The 20,111-nt window shown below is 34.3% G+C and overlaps 1 protein-coding gene and 1 non-coding gene across 2 annotated transcripts; both read left to right on the plus strand.

Moving 5' to 3' along the window:
* The first annotated feature begins 8,598 nt into the window (after positions 1-8,598).
* LOC128287300 (small nucleolar RNA R71) lies at positions 8,599-8,705 on the plus strand. The gene has a single exon (XR_008277999.1). It is a non-coding gene; the product is annotated as a small nucleolar RNA R71 (small nucleolar RNA).
* Positions 8,706-14,151: 5,446 nt separating this feature from the next.
* On the plus strand, positions 14,152-15,354 carry LOC108462118 (uncharacterized). Its single transcript, XM_017762110.2, has 3 exons — positions 14,152-14,349; positions 14,456-14,533; positions 15,163-15,354. The coding sequence occupies exons 1-3, from the start codon at positions 14,260-14,262 to the stop codon at positions 15,322-15,324; spliced, it is 330 nt and encodes a 109-aa protein (XP_017617599.1). The 5' UTR covers positions 14,152-14,259; the 3' UTR covers positions 15,325-15,354.
* Positions 15,355-20,111: the final 4,757 nt, after the last annotated feature.

Raw genomic sequence — 20,111 nt, forward strand, 5'->3', positions numbered from 1 at the left:
TTTCTTTTCTTTTGAAATATATCTATGTATTGTCAAAAACTCCCCCCCTTACAAAGTATTTCCCTTTGGTTTTTATAACCATTTGTCAATATTAATCTAATATTGTTGTCTTTTCGTGTGTTTCTTGCAGGGCATGGGCGAACGGCGGTGGCAGAGGCATAGTGGATCAGGTGGCCAATGCTGGTGTCAGAAGAAAGTGGGGCATGGTAGCCAAGGGCAGAAGGGCGTGCGGTGCAAGTAGGGAGGCAAGTGGAATTAGGGTTTCCTCTCTGCTAATTTGTTTTGGGCTGCTGGGCTAGGTTAATTTAGGGTATTGGGCTAATAGTACTTGGGTTAGGCTAATTGGGCTGAAAATATTGTAAACAGGCTTGGGTTAATAAGGGTTTGAAATGTATTTGGGTTTGGCAAAATTGGGTATGTACAACTGCCCCTCTTTGCTCATTGTCGTGCAACGGTAATGGAGCAAAGACACAATGAAAGGCCAATTTTGCCCAGTCTTGCTGAGTCTTGACTTCGTTGGTGCTCTTCTCGTTCAGATAGCCTTGGTTCATTGCATCTTCTGATATATGCCTTGTAGTTTAAATCTACTCCAATGTGACGTCAAAGATATGTGATTTGTGGCTTTGATCTGCTTTCATGTAGCTTCATAAAGATAAGATCTACAGCTTCAATCTGCTCTTTTATCACTTCAGTGAGATGAGATTCGTGATCTTCTCTTCTGTAACTCTAGCGAGACAAGATTTGATATCCTCGGTCAGTTCCACTGCGACCTCAGGGATACCAGACTTGGAACTTTTGACCGGCTCCACTGCAGCTTCAGGGAGACAAGACTTGCAACTTTTGATCGGCTCCACTGCAGCTTCAGGGAGACAAGACTTGTAACTTTTGACCGGCTCCACTGCAGTTTTAGGGAGACCAAGTCTGGTGTCTTTCATCAGCTTCAATCTTTATTCTTACTCGGCATGTGATCCTGAGTTCAACTCATTTCTCGCAATATGAATTGACTCTTTAAAAACAGAAATTGAAAATAACTCAGCACGTGAGCCAAAGCTCAACTCATCTCTCACAACATGAGCTGGTCTTTTGAAACTTAATTTGAAAAGCAGATTTTGAAAATACCTCGACATATGACCCAAGGCTCAACTCACTTCTCGCAATATGGGTGGATTTTTGAAAAACAAAAAGGTACAACTCACCTCTCGCAATATGAGTTGCTTTTTGAAAAACAGAAATTAAAAGGCTCAACTCACCTCTCGCAATATGAGTTGATTTTTTGAAAAATATAAATTGAAAGGCTCAACTCACCTCTCGCAATATGAGTTGATTTTTGAAAAACAGGAATTGGAAAGTAGAAATTGAAAATACCTCAGCGTGCCCCGAGGCTCAACTCACCTCTCGCAATATGAGTTGATTTTTGAAACATAAATTGAAATTACCTCAACGTGTCTTGAGGCTCAACTCACCTCTCGCAATATGAGTTGATTTTGGAAAAGTAAAAATTAAAGACAGGATTTGAACAAGAGAATTTGAAAATACCTCGGCGTGCCCCGAGGCTCAACTCACTTCTCGCAATATGAGTTGATTTTTTTGAAGCATAAATTGAAATTACCTCAACGTGTCTTGAGGCTGAACTCACCTCTCGCAATATGAGGTGATTTTCTGAAAACATGAATTAAAAAAAGCAAAAAATGAAAATACCTCGGCATGCGAGCCAAGGCTCAACTCACCTCTCGCAATATGAGTTGATTTAAAGCGTAGTAAAAACATCAAAATACCAAAACCGCATTTGGTAGAACTCAGTGTCTTTTCCTTTGATTGATCACTATCATCACATCCTCTTGCTTTACTGGATTACCTGTATATGCCATGCATGATGTCATCATGATATGCACATGTTTGTTTTAAATGCCTTTATGCCTACATGATTATGCAGTGCTCCTTAAGCATATTGGTCGTATGTCCTTTTCTCCACGATTATTGAGGATCTGCGTTCATTGCTTTGATTCTCGACTTTCTCTTCAGGCCTCGTACCCGTCTTCGAGTAATCGACGTTTCTCAGATATCACTATTCTACCCCCGATTGAACTTTGTTCTTACTTTGAGACTCTTGCGCTTATTAAATTTTCATCCAGGTAATGCTTAACATTTCTTTTTTTTAGAGTATGTCATTTCACCATTTATCATGTAAATAATGAGATGCATGAAAAAGGTCAGATAGGGACAAAAATGATATTTCATATTCATCTATTTCAAACGTGGCAAACAAATCAAGTTGAACAATGAGAGTAAAAAATGTCAAAAAGAAAGAAAGGATCGTATTCAACGGATACAAGTGCTCTAGATATTCAACACATGAACTCTTCCTCGTTCCTCAATCAAAAATCTTTTCGAGCGCGGCTTCTTGCGTAGAAGATTTCGAGCTTTCAGAAATACTTCAAATACTGTAGCCTCACTGCTTGACCTATCGTTCGACCGCCAGGTTTGTTTCATTAGGACGCCCTCTCGGGTTTTCATCCTAATCTTTTTGTACTAATCAAGACGCCCTTTTCGAGTTTTCGCCTTGATCCCTTTTTTTTTTATTAAGATGCCCTTTCGGGTTTTCATCTTAAGCATAATATTTCTTCACAGCATCTGAGTTCACTGGATTCGACAACTCTTTCCCATCCATCTCGGTAAGGATCAAAGCTCCTCCCGAGAATGCCTTCTTTCTGACGCACGGTCCTTCCAGTTTGGTGCCCATTTCCTCGCAGATCTTTTTTGTATCGGGAGAATTTTTCTCAAGACGAGTTCTCCTTCATGAAATTCTCTTGGTCGCATGATCTTCTCATGGGCTGCTATCATTCTTTTTTGGTACATCTGCCCGTGACAAATTGCCTTGAGGCGCTTTTCTTCAATGAGGTTCAGCTGATCATATCGAGCTTGTACCCATTCTGCTTCTTCTAACTTTGATTCCATTAAGACTCGTAGAGAAGGGATCTCAACCTCGATAGGTAGCACAGCTTCCATTCCATAAACCAGAGAGAAGAGAGTTGTTCCGTAGATGTTAAATACAGATGTGCGATATGCAAACAAAGCAAATGGAAGCTTCTCGTGCCAATCTTTAAGCGTCTCGATCATTTTCCCAATGATCCTCTTAATATTTTTATTGGTCGCTTCAATGACCCGTTCATCTTTAGGCGATAGGCGAGGAGTTATGATGCTTTATTTGGAATTGCTTGCATACTTCCTTCATCATCTTGTTATTCAGATTCATGGCGTTATCTGAAATGATTCTTTCAGGCAAACCATATCGATAAATAATTTCCTTCTTCAAAAACCTGCAAAGCTGCAGTCTTGGTCACATTGGCAAGCAAGCGGCTTCTATCCATTTTGTGAAGTAATCAATGACCACAAAATGAATCGATGTCCATTAGAAGCTTTCGGGAAAATAGGCCCTATGACATCCATGCCCCACATAGAAAAATGCCACGGAGAAGTCATGACGTGAAGGGGCGAAGGGGCTACATGAATTTTATCACCGTAGATTTGACATTTGTGGCATTTTTTGGCAAAACTAATGCAGTCGCTTTCCATCGTCAACCAGTAGTAACCGAGTCTCATAATCTTTCTGGCCATATTGAAACCATTGGCATGTGTCCCACAGATTCCTTCATGGACATCTTCAAGTAGCTTTCTGGCTTCAACATCATCCACGCATCTCAAAAGTACTTGATCCTTTCCTCTTTTATACAGGATATCCCTATCAAGAACAAATCCCGCTGCCATTCTCCTGATTGTTCTTTTGTCGTTCTCATTCGCTTGTTCGGGATAGCTTTGATTCTTGATATATTCTAAGATATCATGGAACCAAGGCCGTCCGTCTACTTCTTTTTCAATGCTACAACAGTGTGCAGGGACCTCGTATATGCTCATTTTGAGGGGCATTATCTCTGTTTCTCTACTTGCTTTGAACATTGCAGCCAAAGTGGCCAGGGCATCAGCCAGTTGGTTCTCTTCTCGTGGGAAGTAATGAAAAGTTATTTCTTTGAATTCCTTGATCAATCCAACCACTAAATTGTTGTACTTAATCAATTTTGAGTCCCTCACTTCCCACTCTCCACGGGTTTGGTAAATCACTAGGGCCGAGTCCTCGTACACCTCCAAGATCTCGATGTTTCATTCGATAGCTGCACGAAGCCCCATGATACAGGCCTCATATTCTGTGATATTTCACAAATATATATATATATACTAAAATATACATAACAATATATAAAGTATAATATATTAAAAAACGTATGTAAAACATATAAAAGCGAAAATACATATGTTAAATAATATTAAAATATTTACATAACCCATACATATAGGAACAAACACTAATAATACATGGATATGTACATAGGCATATTAAATATATATACATATAATTGATATAGAAATATTAGAATAAAGCAATTAAAAAGTAATGCTATGCACCAATAGATATATACATATATAACAAAATACATACTATGGTTAATGATAATAACAATGACGATATAAAGATGTATACATACAACAACACATTCACTACATTAACAATCATAATAGTAATGGCATTAAAATACGAAGAACAACAATGTAACACAAAAATACTATATATATAAATCTATACACATAAATAAAAATATACACTATTGTAATAAAGATAATAATAATATAAAATATATAAAAGCAAACATAACATTTAAATATTAAAATAAAGTAGCTAAAATACTAAACATAAATACATATATGTATATGATAATAATAATAATAATAATAATAATAATAATAATAATAATAATAATAATAATAATAATAATAATAATAATATGAAAATACAAGAAAATTTAAATAAGAATTAAAGATAAACGAAAAAAAAAAGGACCAAAATTGGATTAAAATCGAAGTCTTGGGACCAAATCTAAAATAAAAATAAGCCACGGGGTCGTATTGTAACACGTGCGAAACATGGGGGACTGGATCAGTAATATTCCCGTTCTATCAAAACGCAGCGCATCAACAGGGAGTAGATTGCAAGTCAGATTAAATTTTAGGGCCAGATTATAAACAAAAATAAACCTGATTTAAAAACACTGAAAATGCGGAAGGATCTAATGCGCAAATATGCCATTGAATTAAAAACACGCGGATCGACACAGTGCGGTCGGGTCGACCCGACCCGCGTTAAAAACGACGTCGTTTTATGTATTATGGGGGGGGACCAAAACGGTGCGTTTTGGTCCCCTATAAAAGATAAAAAATTTTGAAAAATTCATTAGGGAAGGGGAGAAAGAAAAAAAAAGGAGAGGAAGAAAAAAAAAGGAGAGGAGAAGAGAGAAAAGGGAGAGGAGAAAGGAGAGAGGGGGGACTGCCGGCCAGGGGGTCGTCGGCCGGTCATCGAACGGTCACCGGACCCTTGCCGACGCTGGCGCCGACGGCCGTACACGGTGGCCGGAAACTGAAAAAGGTTAGATTTTTCCCTTTTTTTTATTTTTTTTTGTATTATATTTTCGTATAGTTAGTGTTTATTTAATATATTTGTGCAAAAAAAAAAAAGATCAAAAACAGTAACTAAAATGAAATAGAATCACTTAGGATCTTTACCACTTTCGATTCTCAGATCTTTGGTGTTCGTTTTTTCTGTGTTGATACCTGTGTTGGATTGGTTTTCTCGCTCTATCTACTGTTTCTTTTCTTTTGAAATATATCTATGTATTGTCAAAAACTCCCCCCCTTACAAAGTATTTCCCTTTGGTTTTTATAACCATTTGTCAATATTAATCTAATATTGTTGTCTTTTCGTGTGTTTCTTGTAGGGCATGGGCGAACGGCGGTGGCAGAGGCATGGTGGATCAGGTGGCCAGTGCTGGTGTCAGAAGAAAGTGGGGCGTGGTAGCCAAGGGCAGAAGGGCGTGCGGCGCAAGTAGGGAGGCAAGTGGAATTAGGGTTTCCTCTTTGCTAATTTGTTTTGGGCTGCTGGGCTAGGTTAATTTAGGGTATTGGGCTAGTAGTACTTGGGTTAGGCTAATTGGGCTGAAAATATTGTAAACAGGCTTGGGTTAGTAAGGGTTTGAAATGTATTTGGGTTTGGCAAAATTGGGTATGTACACCGAGAATCATCCATAAATACCTCCATGATGTCTTCTACGAGTTCGTCAAAAATGGCCATCATGTAGCATTGAAAAGTTGCAGGAGCATTACATAATCCAAAAGGCATTCTACGATAAGAAAACGTATCGTATGGACATGTAAATGTCGTCTTTTCTTGATTTTCAGGAGCTATTGGGATTTGAAAATAACCAGAGAGTCCGTCTAGAAAGCAGTAGTACATGTGCCCCGATAATCTTTCCAACATTTGGTCGATGAATGGCAGGGCGAAGTGATCTTTCCCCGTGGCATCATTCAGCTTCCTATAGTCAATGCAAACTCTCCAACCTGTGACTGTCCTTGTTGGAATTAATTTATTCTTTTCCTTGGTTACAACAGTCATGCCTCCTTTCTTAGGAACAACCTGTACTGGACTTACCCAAGAATTGTCAGAAATAGGATAAATAATTCCAGTATCTAGGAGTTTAATTACCATATTTTTAACAACTTTCTTCATGTTGGGGTTCAGTCGTCTTTGATATTGCACGCATGGCCTATATTCATCTTCCATTAAAATTTTGTGGGTGCAAAAAGAAGGGCTAATCCCTTTAATGTCAGAAATCTTCTAAGCTATGGCCCTTTTATGCTCTCTTAATACTTGGAGTAATTCCTCTTTCTCCTTAGGTTGCAAGTTAGAAGCAATAATCACTGGTAGTGTAGAATTATTTCTAAGGAATGCGTATTCCAAGTGATTTGGCAATTGGTTAAGTTCCAGTTTGAGAGGTTCTTCAATAGAGGTTTTTTGCTTAAGTTTATCGTTTATCTTAATATCCTCATATTCTGCTTGCCTTGGAGAGTGTTTATTAGAATCATCGTCTACCTCCTCTCTTTGGGCAAGATACAGTTTCAACGTGTCTTTATGTATGATTTCCTGAAAAGAATATTTAGTAGCATGATCAATAGAGTCAATAAAATAACATGAGTCATCTTGTGCCCTAGAAAATCTCATGGCATAATAAATTTTAAAAATAATCTCTTCGTCACTTACTCTAAGTACCAATTTACCATCACCCACATCAATAACAGCCCTAGTAGTGGCTAAAAATATACGCCCTAAAATTAAAGGCACTTCAACATCTTCATCCATGTCAAGTACAACGAAATCGACAAGGAATATAAATTTATCTACTTTTACAAGTACGTCCTCTATAATACCCCTAGGATATAAATTTATCGGCTAGTTGAATACTCATCCTAGTGGGTTTAGGTTCCCCAAGACCAAGTTGTTTAAACATTTTATATGGCATCAAATTAATGCTAGCGCCTAAATCAGCTAGTGTCTTATCAACATTCAAACTACTAATTAAGTAGAGAATAGTAAAACTTCCTGGATCTTTCAGTTTGGTTGGCAGTTTATTTTGGAGTATGGCCGAGCACTCATCGTTAAGTTCCATTGTAGATAAGTCTTCAAACTTCTTTTTATTTATTAGGAGCTCCTTTAAAAATTTTGCATATGTAGGCATCTGCGATATAGCTTCAACAAAAAGTAAGTTGATATGCATTTGTTCAAAAAGTTCAAGAAATTTACCGAATTGTGCATCCATGCGGTCTTTCTTTAACTTTGCTGGATATGAGATTGGCGGTTTATATTCCTTTGGCATTGGATTGTCATTGTTTTCGGGTTTTACCTCCTCTCATTCGGTTCTGTCAACTTTTTGTGGTGGCTTCTTTTCAGATTCAGCTAACACTTTCCCACTCTTAAGTGTAACTGCTTTCACATGCTCTTTTGGGTTGGGTTCAGTATTACTAGGTAGACTTCCTGGTGTTCTTTTTGAAATCATCTTAGCCAGCTGTCCAATTTGATTCTCGAGCCCTTGGATCGATGCTTACTGATTTTTAAGTGCAGTTTTAGTGTTCTGAAAATGGGTTTTTGACACCGAGATAAATTTCGTTAGCATCTCCTCAAGGTTCAGTTTCTTTTTCTGCTGGTAAGGTGGTTGTTGAAAGCCTGGGGGATGTTGTGGCCTTTGATTTCCTTGGCCACCTCACAAGAATTTGGGATGGTTCCTCCAACCTGCATTATAAGTGTTACTGTATGGGTTATTTTGAGGTCTAGAACTATTATTACCCATATATTGAACTTGTTCCTCCTCGGTGCTAGGGTTGAAAGATTGATATTCTGTGTGTACTCCTCCTCCATTTGAATCGCACCTCATCACTGGATGTACCTGATTAGAACCATACAAACCGTCAATCTTTTTATTTAACAGTTCTACCTAGTTAGATAGCATAGTAACCGCGTCGAGGTTGAAAACACCGGTTGCTTTTGTTGGCTTTGTTCTCATGACTTGCCACTGATAATTATTCAGTGACATCTCTTCAATAAATTCATAAGCCTCTTCGGGTGTTTTGTTGTTTAAAGTTCCACTGACGGCTGCGTCTATGAGTTGTCTTGTTGATGGGTTCATACCATTGTAAAAAGTCTGAACCTGTAACCATAAAGGTAACCCATGGTGAGGGCACCTTCGTAATAGGTCCTTGTATCTCTCCCATGCATCATAGAGTGTTTCTAGATCCATCTGCACAAAAGAAGAGATATCATTTCTCAACTTAGCAGTTTTAGCCAGCGGAAAAAATTTAAATAAGAATTTTTCGGTCATTTATTCCCAAGTAGTGATTGACCCTCGTGGTAACGAGTTCAACCATTATTTAGCTTTGTTCCTCAACGAAAAGGGAAAAAATTGAAGGTGAATGGCATCGTTAGAAACGCCATTGATCTTAAAAGTGTCATAAAACTCCAGAAAATTTGCCAAATGAGAATTTGGATCCTCGTCCTGCAAACCATCAAACTGAACAAACTGTTGTATCATTTGAATTGTGTTAGGTTTCAGTTCAAAATTATTTGTAGTAATAGCAGGTCTAACTATACTCGATTCGGCTCTTGTTAAAGTAGATTTAGCATAATCATACATAGTAGAAGGAGTAGGATCCTGATTTACTGGGTTCGCAACAGCCACAGGAGGTAGCGGATTATTATTATTATCAACCATCTCCTCGGTTCTGAGTTGAATATCGTCCTCTTGCCCTTCCTCTATGTATTGTAGACTTCTCCTTATCTCTCTTCGGTTTCTGCGAGCTATGCTTTCGATCTCACTATCAAAAGCAGAGGACCTAACGGGTTTCTTTTAGTCATAAAGTATAAAAACCTGCCAGAAGCAAATAAAAGAAAATTTAGTAATATAAACAAAAATTAAAAATAAAAATAAAATTGCAATAAAATAAATGGCTAAAGTAATAAAAATTAAGCGTTCCTAATATTTTAGTTCCCCGGCAACGGTGCCAAAAACTTGATGTGATGTCTCGTGATAAGTTTTATATTTATGATTGATCGTACTTGAAAACTAACTATTATCATGATGAAGGCAAGTGCACCTATCGAATAGTAGTATAGTTTATAGCAAGACCGGAATGCCGAACCCATAGGAACTAAAAGTACTAGAATTAACTTTCTTTTTATTATCTAGCCTAAAAATAAGTGGATTTACTTTATCTAAACTAAGAATGCACAGGAAGAAAATTGGGGAAATACTTTTGGGAAAACTGATTGATTTCAACAGTAGCCAAGGAAAAATCCACCTAGACTTCACTTGTTACTTGACTCTGAACCAGACGATTTATTCACTTGACTCGATCCGTAGAAATCCCTAAATTATATTATTATCTCTCTCGAGACTAACAACATCTAACCCTAGGTTGATTAATTGAAATCTCTTTCTAATTAAAACCCCTAGTATTGCATTAACTCAATCTATGGATTCCCTTATTAGGTTTGACCCTAATCCAGCAGATTTATGTCACCTTATGTCTAGGGGTGCAATCAACTCCGCTTAATTATGCTAGATCTACTCTTAGACAGGGACTTTTGTTCCTTTGAATAAGCACATCAATACTTGAATCAATATCCTAAAATATTAAAACAAAAATTAAGAACACATAATTAAGAACAAATCAAGTATTTATCATATAATTCAGAAAATAGTAACAAGATCCGTCTTAGGTTTCATCCCTCTTAGGTATTTAAGGGATTTAGTTCATAAGTGTAAAAGGAACATCTCAGAAGAATAATAATAACAAAACATAAAGAAAACCCAGAAAACCCTTAAGGAAATTGAATGGAGATCTTCAATCTTGAAAGAGAATCCAGCTTTTGAGATGGATCAATTAGCTTTCTTCGAGTAATTCCTTGCCTCCTACTCCGTGTTTCTTCTCTAGGTACCTCCTGGGGTGTTTATATAAGCTTTAGAATGCTTCAAAACCCTCAAGAGTGGCCTTTTCCGAATAGGACTAGAATTGGGTTCGACAGGGACACACCCGTGTGACACGCCAGGGTGAGGTGGCTTAGGCCTTGTTGCAATCTGTTAAATAGACACGAACGTGTGAACTACCCGTGTGAGGAAGTCCAGGCCGTGTTGATTTTTCACGTTGACCCATTTTCTCCGTTTTTGGCCCGTTTCTCGCTCTTTTTACTCTCCTATGCTCACGTAAGTATAAAACATGAAATTAAAGGATTAGGAGCATCAAATTCCACAAATCTGCTGATAATTCATCCAAAAATATACTAAGCATGAGATAAAAATATGTATAAATTACGACTTATCAAAGGACCAAATTGTAAAGAAAGTAAAACTTTCTTTCTTTCTCTCTTCATAGCCGTTGGAAGCCTTGAATGAAGATGAAGAATTTTTTTCATCTTCCTTTCTTTTTATATTAGCCTTAATTAAATAAAATATTCAAAAACATCTTATTAAAATATTAATAAAATAATATTTATCTAATTAATTAATTTAAAATATCATCAACATAATCATTACATTATAGAATTCTCTCTTACTAATTGACCATTTTGCCCTTCATGATCTTTTAAAATTCCATCATTAAGTCATCAATTAATTTGATAAAATTGTAATTTAGTCCCTCATAATTCTTCACCTATTCAATTTGGTCCTAATTCATCCATTTTTCTTAGTTTCTAGATCATTCCACCCTTAAAATATTTGCACTATTGGTCCTTCAACTTTTTCATATTTACAATTTAACCTCTCAAATTTTGAATATTTACTTTTTGGCAACAAAACTTTTCTCACTTTTACAATTTAGTGCTTTCTTGAATTAATATATCATAATATACTTCTCAATGTTGACGTAACTCAAAATTTCCCTTTTTGTCACTTTAGTTCCTTGTTTTACTATATTAAGAATAATATCTTACTTCCTTACTGTAGAAATTTTTGGGGCATTACAATGCTATCATCCTCTTCACAATAGATGACTTCTTGGCGATTTTCCCCTTACGGTTCCATTTTTAATTAATGCGTTCATGGCCCTTATGTATCTATCTCCTAAAGAGGGAAATCCTCGTTGATTCCTACATGCGCACTATAAAAGATAATTTGTAAACAATACCAATAACATGCCTACAGATATCTACAAAAGACCAATCTTGGTGAATAGTCTCTATTGCAGGCTATTAACAACATTTTGTCTTACCGAACTTATGTTGGAAAAAATAGATTTTTTTGGAAGCTTTGAGGCATATTCTTGATTAATAAAGGTGGAGATTTGAATCATGAAATTATGATTTTATATTCTACTCTATGAGACCTTTACAACAGTATATCATATGCTAAAAATAGTTGAGTGATGAATGAGAAATTAATGCTCAAAGTAAGCCACTTGTGAATTATGTTGAGGAAAATGGAAAGCTTAGTCTTATATTGGTTAGATATCAAGTGCGGAATATGTTTATATATGTGAATCAACTTGGAGGTTATTGAATGACTAGACTAATGTTTTCCCTTGCACGCAAAGGGTGCAAATCCAAACCCGTTAGAGTTAGGGGTGCACAATGCGAAATGTCCGGACCAGTCGGGCCTTCTAGGCCTGCAAATGTTTTAGCCCAATATATAATCTTATTTTCTTTCCTCAGCAGAACTTATCAATTTGGAATTAAAAAGGAGTTAATGGCTTATTTAACTCAAACATTAATTTGGGATTAATGGCTCATTAATTAACAGACATATAATGTCTGGACCAGTTGGGCCTTCTAGGCCTGCAAATATTTTAGCCCAATACATAATCTTTTTTTTTCTCAACAGAATTTATCAGTTTGGAATTAAAAAAGAGTTAATAGCTCATTTAATTCAAACATTAATTTGGGATTAATGGCTCCTTAATTCACAGACACATTATTGGCTCCATTAGTCAAAAATTTCCAAAAGTTCTTCATTTGAATTTTATTTAAAACCAAATAATCTGCATGAAAAGATATACGCTGAATTTTCCAAAATTTCAAGATATCTTTTCCCTGCATATTTTTCAAACTGTTTTCGATGATAGACGAAGGCAAGGCTATTATTCGTTGATCATTGCGGTCGTGCTACTGTTGTGCTCATCTTGTTGTTGTATCCTCGAAGATAGTCGACCAACATTTCTCTAGCACCAAAGAAGCGGTTGAATTTGTCTTTAGGAAACTATGAAAATAGACCTCAAGTACCAGTACGTTTTTCCTCCCTACCTACAAGTATAATATTTCGATCCAGTCTTTATTTCTATTCTTTTTTATTATATATGCATATTTTTGTTCTTGTTCGATCTTGTGATTTAAATAAATAATTATATAACTATTTATTTTACTAACGTGTGTGCAACAACTTGGACTTATGTTACGATCCTCCTAAATCCATAAGGGAAACACCCTTGCAGCGTAATATAGAAAGCCTAGCTCATCCCCATCAAATGGATAGATCAAACAGTACATCATCCCATCTGGGTTCCACAATCAAGTAGTCCACTCTTAATGGTTATATCTTTGAATTAGATAACTTGTAGGCAGATTCTTAACAGTAAATCCTTTATTTGCAAAATCATATGTAAAAGACAGTCGTGGCAAACTAACTTATCTTTCAAATACAATTTCTTTATTTCGGAAGTATAGGAGAATACCCTTATATAGTCCCCAAAGAAATTGGTGGACTACCATATTTATGATATAACTCCCGTACAAATTGCCAGTACAGTGGACTCGAGCTTAAAATGTGCTACTAGCACACAAACTCATTCTTGGCGAACTTGTAAAATTAAATTCGAATCCTCGAATTCTCTTGCGTCTCTCACCAAAGTGAATTCCATAACTACTATGGGTGCAAATTTGTAAGAATAGTCTGGTGGACCGTCATAATTTATATCTGCCTCACCTTATTTGGTAGTACAGGCACAATGGCCTTCTCATAATAACAGATCACCCCTTTTTCCGAACTCATACTAGCGGTCATATTGTAGAATCATATTCGCCAGATAGTATTGGCGAACTTTCCTTGCAACGATCATCCTGACGGGCTTTCCCCATATTAGATAGACCTCACAGACTTCCACAGAAGATGGTCCTAACAGACTTCCCACATTAGATGGTCCTAACTGGCTTCCCACAGTAGATAGTCCTGACGGGCTTCCCACATTAGTTAGATTGGTTGTTATTTGTATGTGATTTGGAATATTTATTTAGATTGTGTATATGAATTTGTGATGCATAAATGAGAATAAAAATTAAATTTTAAGATTATGAGATAAACTTGAGTAGTGAATATTATGTATAAATTTTAATATAAAATACCAAATTAAATTTCAAAGATTGAAATTGAATCCAATAATAATAAATTCGAAAAAAAAGTCCTAAACCTTTTGAAATTTCAGTTAAAAGATTACACGAATAGAGTAGATTTCTTGTAATAAAATATTTCAAAATCAAGCTAGCCTCGTATATTTATTTCAAATCATGAAAATATTTAAATATATTTTAAAATTGAGTTAGATGGGCCGGTCCAGTATTAAGAAATAATATTTTTATTATTTGAGTAGGAACAAATGTATGTGAGATGGAAAATTGAGTTAAAAAACCACACATTAACCCTATAATACTGGGTCAGCTTTGACTATACAAGGTATATCTTTTGATCCAATCGTTCTCAGAAATTACTCTCACGACAGCCAACATACACCACTATTTCCTTCCTTAAATACTCACTTTGCGAGGACAAGTTGACGATAAATTCTAACAAAAACAAAAAATCCAAATAAAGGGAACACAAGCCAAAGTTCATATAAACTAAAATGGCTTTGTTAAACCCAGTTAAGAAACTTATCAATGTAGGCAAATTTGGAGGTAGAGTTGCTTCAGCTGTTAGGCGAAGATATATTCAAGTAATGTTGGTCGTTTTCTTCTCATTTTAATCTTTAGCTTCATTGTTGGTTCTAATAGGCAAGTTTTTGTTGGAACTATTGATTGGGCTTATTTCATTTGGCATAGGCAAGTTCAAAGCAAGAGGCTCAAGCATGTGAGAGAGCAAAGGAAACTGTCAAACAAGGAGTTAATGAAGCAAAGGAGGTTAGTGGGAACATGAAATCTAAGACTCATGCGATTGCTAACCAATTAAGTAATATATATATATATATATATATATATATATATATTTTGTGAAGCTAGTTGTATAAGGTAATTTCGGTAAAAATATCATGGAAACTTGTATTAAGTGTCAAATTGCATTTTTCTCACCCTACTTAAAAATGGACAAAATTAGTCTATGAACATTAGATTAAAGAACAAACTGGTCTTTCTATTAAAAATTTCATTCATTTTTACTGTTAAAAACTAGCATTGCTAACAGAACAATCAAATAGTGACATGTGGTGTTCCAGGTGTACTTCATGTTAACATATGGGAACCAGTCTTTAACGGTAAAAATAGATGTAATTTTTAATCGAAAGACCAATTTACTCTTTGATGTAATATATAAAGATTAATTTATTATTGTTTGAGTAGAAAAATAAAATATAATCCAACTCATTATATAAAAACCACCATTATACTTTTACTGGTAATTATGGGATTGCATGTTTCGGATCAGACACAGATATTTAGAAAATGAAGAGTTCGGATACGTAGTTTTGAAGGTGAAAGTCTGGTGTTGTATTTGGGATTATATTATATTTAATTTTGTGGCAAAAATTTGATAGGTGAACAAGAAGGCAAATAGCAAAGCGCAAAGTGCATGGGACTCAGCAAAAGAGACTGCTCAAAAGGCTAAAGACAATATGTTTGGAAAAGCCGATGAATCGAAGGAAGTTATTAAACAAAATGCAGAAAAGATTAAGCAAAGCATGAACAAAAAGGACTGATCATTTATTACATTTTAAAATCTTAAAACATAGAACAAAATAAATAAATTTGCCCTAAGGTCAACTACCCATTTCTTATTTGGTGCACCTGATTTGGTTCCATCATTCAAAACTATTTACCTTTTATTAGTTTTTTAGGCTATTTTCATGGCTAGCTAATTGCCATTTATTATGATATGTATTACTATTTTGATTACTAATTTTTGGGAATTTAAAGAATATATCAATATTTGTTGGATTCTCATTATCTGCAATGCTATTAACTAGTTACATTATGCATAAATAAACAAAATAAATTTTCAGTAACAACCTGTATCATCATAATAATAATCACAATCATAATAATAGTCATCACTATTAAAATAGTCATTTTATTTACCTCTAGTTACATTTCAGTTATTTATGTTTGAAATATTACGTTTTAGTCACTTACGTTAACATATTGTAACATTTTAGTCATTGATTCGTTAATTATCATTAACGGTGTAATGGTAAGCTGATATGACACGTTAAATCATCATTTCAAACAAAAATTTTAGGTTAAATTATATAATTGGTCCCTATATTTTCTCGTTTTGAACAATTTAAAATTTTTTTATGTTCATTTAACTTTCTTTTTTTTTTTCATTCTCTTCTGCTTCTCCCTCTATTTTCCTCCCTTCTCCATCTCTTTTAACGTAGTTTTTCTATATTTTTCATTTGTTAAAACTTTTTTATGTTTATGAAAAAAGAGAAGGTGAAAGCTGAAACCAAAATAGAAATTACTTCGCATACTCTCACCCCAAAATTACAAACTCTCATTGTCCATTATCGCTTTAACGAACCAATTTGGATCTCTCAATGACCTAGTCCACAAGCTCACCTCACTCGAAGACCTCGTCAGTTGTAACTTATAGCAGTCCACCCTCAACAAATTTTCCCGAGTCTGTTCCCCTAACCTCCTATCCAACCTCCATGATCATCTTATCTAATTACCTACAACATTCTCGGCCCCTCGAAACTAAGTTTTTTCTTGGATTCTTCAAACAAGCTCTACACTCTCAATGACTAAAACAACAACCATATGAAACTTACCCTCAACTTTACCCAAGCCAGCTTGGTTCCATGCTCCTTTTCTCTCTTCGATTCATCCATGCTTGGCTCCCAATCAACCTTGCTTGAGAATATCCAAGAAGGTTTAGATCAATTTTATTGTTTGCTTAATTTTATTCGTTAGAAAATAAAAGAAAAAGAAAGGAATAATCTACACAATTCTATAAAAGTTTGGAAACGGAAAAAAATTATTTTGAATATAAATAATTCAATTTATGTTTAGATTTGATTAATGATGTGATTTTTTATATTGACTAGTTAGATCCAATTTTAGTTTCAAAATTAGGTTATATTCAAACGAGATTTGATTAAGAATGATTGATATTTGATTTTCAGTGAAATTCAATTTAGGAATCATGTGAAAGAGACAATTACTGAGTTTATTTGGTGGGCAAAAATTATGTTTCTTCATAAGAGAGAAAAATAAAGGGGTAGAAGAAAAGGAAAATAAATAAATAAAAAGAAAAAATTAAATTGTTCAAAAAAAATAAAAGTATAGGGACTAGTTTTAACAAATAAAAAACATAGAAAAACTATGTTAAAAGAAATGGAGAAGGCAGGAAAATAGAGGGAGAAGGAGAAGGGAATTTAAAAAAAAAAAGAAGAGGAAAATTCAAATAACATAAAAGAAAATTTTTAAATTGCTCAAAATGAAAAAAATATAGGAACCAATTGTATAATTTAACCTAAAATTTTTGTTTGAAATGATGATTTAACATGTTACATTAGCTTACGGTTACACCGTTAATGACAATTAACGCTCAGTGACTAAAATGTTACAACACGATAATGTAAGTGACTAAAATGTAACTTAAGACAAACAAAAGTGACTATTTTGATAGTTTACCCAATATTTTAATCACTAAAATTTAAAAATTAAATTATTAAAAGAGTCTTAATTGTAGCATAAATTTTCACTTAGAGTGTGGATGGATCGATAAGAATTACTCAAAAACAAATGGGAAAATAGGAATATGTTTGTGTTTTCTGATAGTCATAGTTCTGTCCAATATGTGATAGATAAACGTATCAGTGGGACGAAAAGTTATTCGCCATCCTCGATGGCTATGTACCATTCAAATTCTATGGTTTATGTTTCAAAATGGTTAGCTCCATAGAGTGGTTGGGTTAAACTTAATATGGATGGTGCAGTTTCATCTAGCGTTCACTCGGCTGCAATTGGGGGAGTCATTCGAGATGTTGATGGTATTTAGTTATGTGGTTACTCAATGACATTAGGGAAGGATGAAGTGTTTCTGATTGAAGCGAGATCGATGTTAGAGGGGCTTCGACTAGCTTGGGACAAGGGCTATTGACAAGTTGAGCTTGAATTTGATAATGCTCTATTAGTAGAATTAATGTTAGCTGGTAATTTTAGTGCTAGTCATATTGCAGAATTACGAGCTATTCATAAGATGTTGCATAGGAATTGGAAGGTTCATATCCGTCACGTTGCCAGAGCTCCTAATAAAGTTGCTGATTTTATGGCTAAATATACTGCTACAGGATTCATAAGTATACAAGTATTCTTCATACCTCCTCAAGCTGTGCTGAGTTTAATTCAAAAAGATATTTTAGGCGTTTGATTTATGATATTGTAATTGTCTAATATTGTTCTTATTTACCAAAAAAAATTTACTTTAGATATAATTTTATAACATTAAAAAGTAAAAAAAAATTTGATCGAAGAAAAGTTTGTTGAATAAATGTTCTTTATTGAATAGATAATTCAACAAGTTTACCCATTGAATATTTTGTCCATTATTTATTTTATTATCTATAATTTATATAATATTACGTGTTACAGGCCAATTTTGACCCACATTAACTACAACCAAACAATCCTAATTAAACCCTTAAACCCAACAATATCCTAAAACCCATCAGCCCACACCATTAAAATTAAAACCCTTACAAATAAACCTTAAAACCCAAGCTCATTTCCCTAACCCAAACTAAAAAACCCAAATAACTAAAAACCCTAAGCCCACTAAACCAGCCCAAGACCTTAACATACAAAACAAATCAGAAAAAAAACCCTAGTCCCCCCTAGCCGCCGCCTCTGTCCCATCGCCCATGCCCCTGCCACCACCTGCTCCACCGTCGCCAACTACCTTGCAAAGATGAAGCAAACACACAACAATAGCAAAAATAATAGAAAATAGTAGCAAATCATGTAAAAAATGGCTATAAAAAGCCAAGCAAAATGTTGTAAATGAGGGGTAATTTTTTTTCCTTACAAACACAAAGCATTCGGCAATCTTGAACAATACAAAAGCATTAGATTTTAAAGTAAAACAGTGATTCAATAGCATCAAAATAGAGAAATACAAAAGCCAAATCGGAAGAAAATAGGTGATTTTCATTTCCTTTTGTATATTTCGAATCTTTTTTTATATATTTTCTCATTTTTTACATTTATATCTATATAAACAAAAAGAAATAAATAACCAAAAAAAAAAGAGAAATTTTTACCTACAAGGTGGCCGGCGATGGCGGCCGGTGTGACGGGGACGGCGGCCCCCCCATGGCCGAATTCTGGACTCGTCCAGAGAGTTCTCTCCCTCCCTCTCCTTTTTTTTTTCTTTCAAATGTTGAAAGTGAATTTTTTTAAAAAAAATTTGGCCTTTTATAGCCTCCCAAAACGACGTCGTTTTGGGGGCTGCCCTTTAACCTCAAAACGACGTCGTTTTGAGCCGACCCGTGCGACCCGACCCGCTCCAATCTCAGGAACCGCGTGTTTTAATCTGAAGGGCTATTTGTGCATTTAGCCCCTCTGCTTTTCAGTGATTTTGCAATTAAATTTTATCCGTATTTCAATTTTACCCCAAAATTCGTTGCGCTTTTCAATTTAGCCCTCGTTGATGTGCTGCGTTTTGAGAGGAAGGAATATTTTCTGTTTTGGTCCTCCCAGATTACGCACATATTGTATTTTAGTCCTTTTCCCTTTATTTCTTTTAAAATTGGCCCCAAAACTCGTTCTTTAGTTCAATTTTAGTCCTTTTTGTTCACTTTCATTTCTTTATTATTAAATTAGTTATTTTTAATATATTATTATTTATTACTTTATTTTCCTTACGTTATTATTATATCATATTGTCTTTTTGTTTTCTATTATCATTATTATATTATTATTATTATTCATGTACATATTATTTATATTATTTTTATGATTATTATTGTATTTATTTTACTACTATTATTTTTATTATTAGTATTAGTATTATAATTACTATTATTACACTTATATATATATTTATATGTAAAATTATCAATGATTATTTTAATATTATTATCATCTTAATATTAATATGTATTTATTTTAACATATGTATGTATATATTTATGTAATATTATTAATATTTGTTTTAACATTATTATTATTTCTTAGATGTATACATCATGTTTTTTAATACTATACTTTTAATACTATATTATGTATATATTTTTACATGTATTATGGACATATTTTCAATAACTATATCATATGTATATATTTTATGTACATACTTTTAACATTATTATGTATTTATTTTAATATATATATGTATATATTCATGTAGTATTATTAATAGTCGTTTTCTTATTTCTAATATGTATATACTATGTAAATACTTTAATACTATATTATGTATACATTTCTATATATTACGTATATATATCTTTTTAATATTGTATTTTTATATATGTCATGT

This window comes from Gossypium arboreum, chromosome 13, assembly GCF_025698485.1.
Source record: "Gossypium arboreum isolate Shixiya-1 chromosome 13, ASM2569848v2, whole genome shotgun sequence".
In the NCBI taxonomy this organism is placed as follows: Eukaryota; Viridiplantae; Streptophyta; class Magnoliopsida; order Malvales; family Malvaceae; genus Gossypium; species Gossypium arboreum.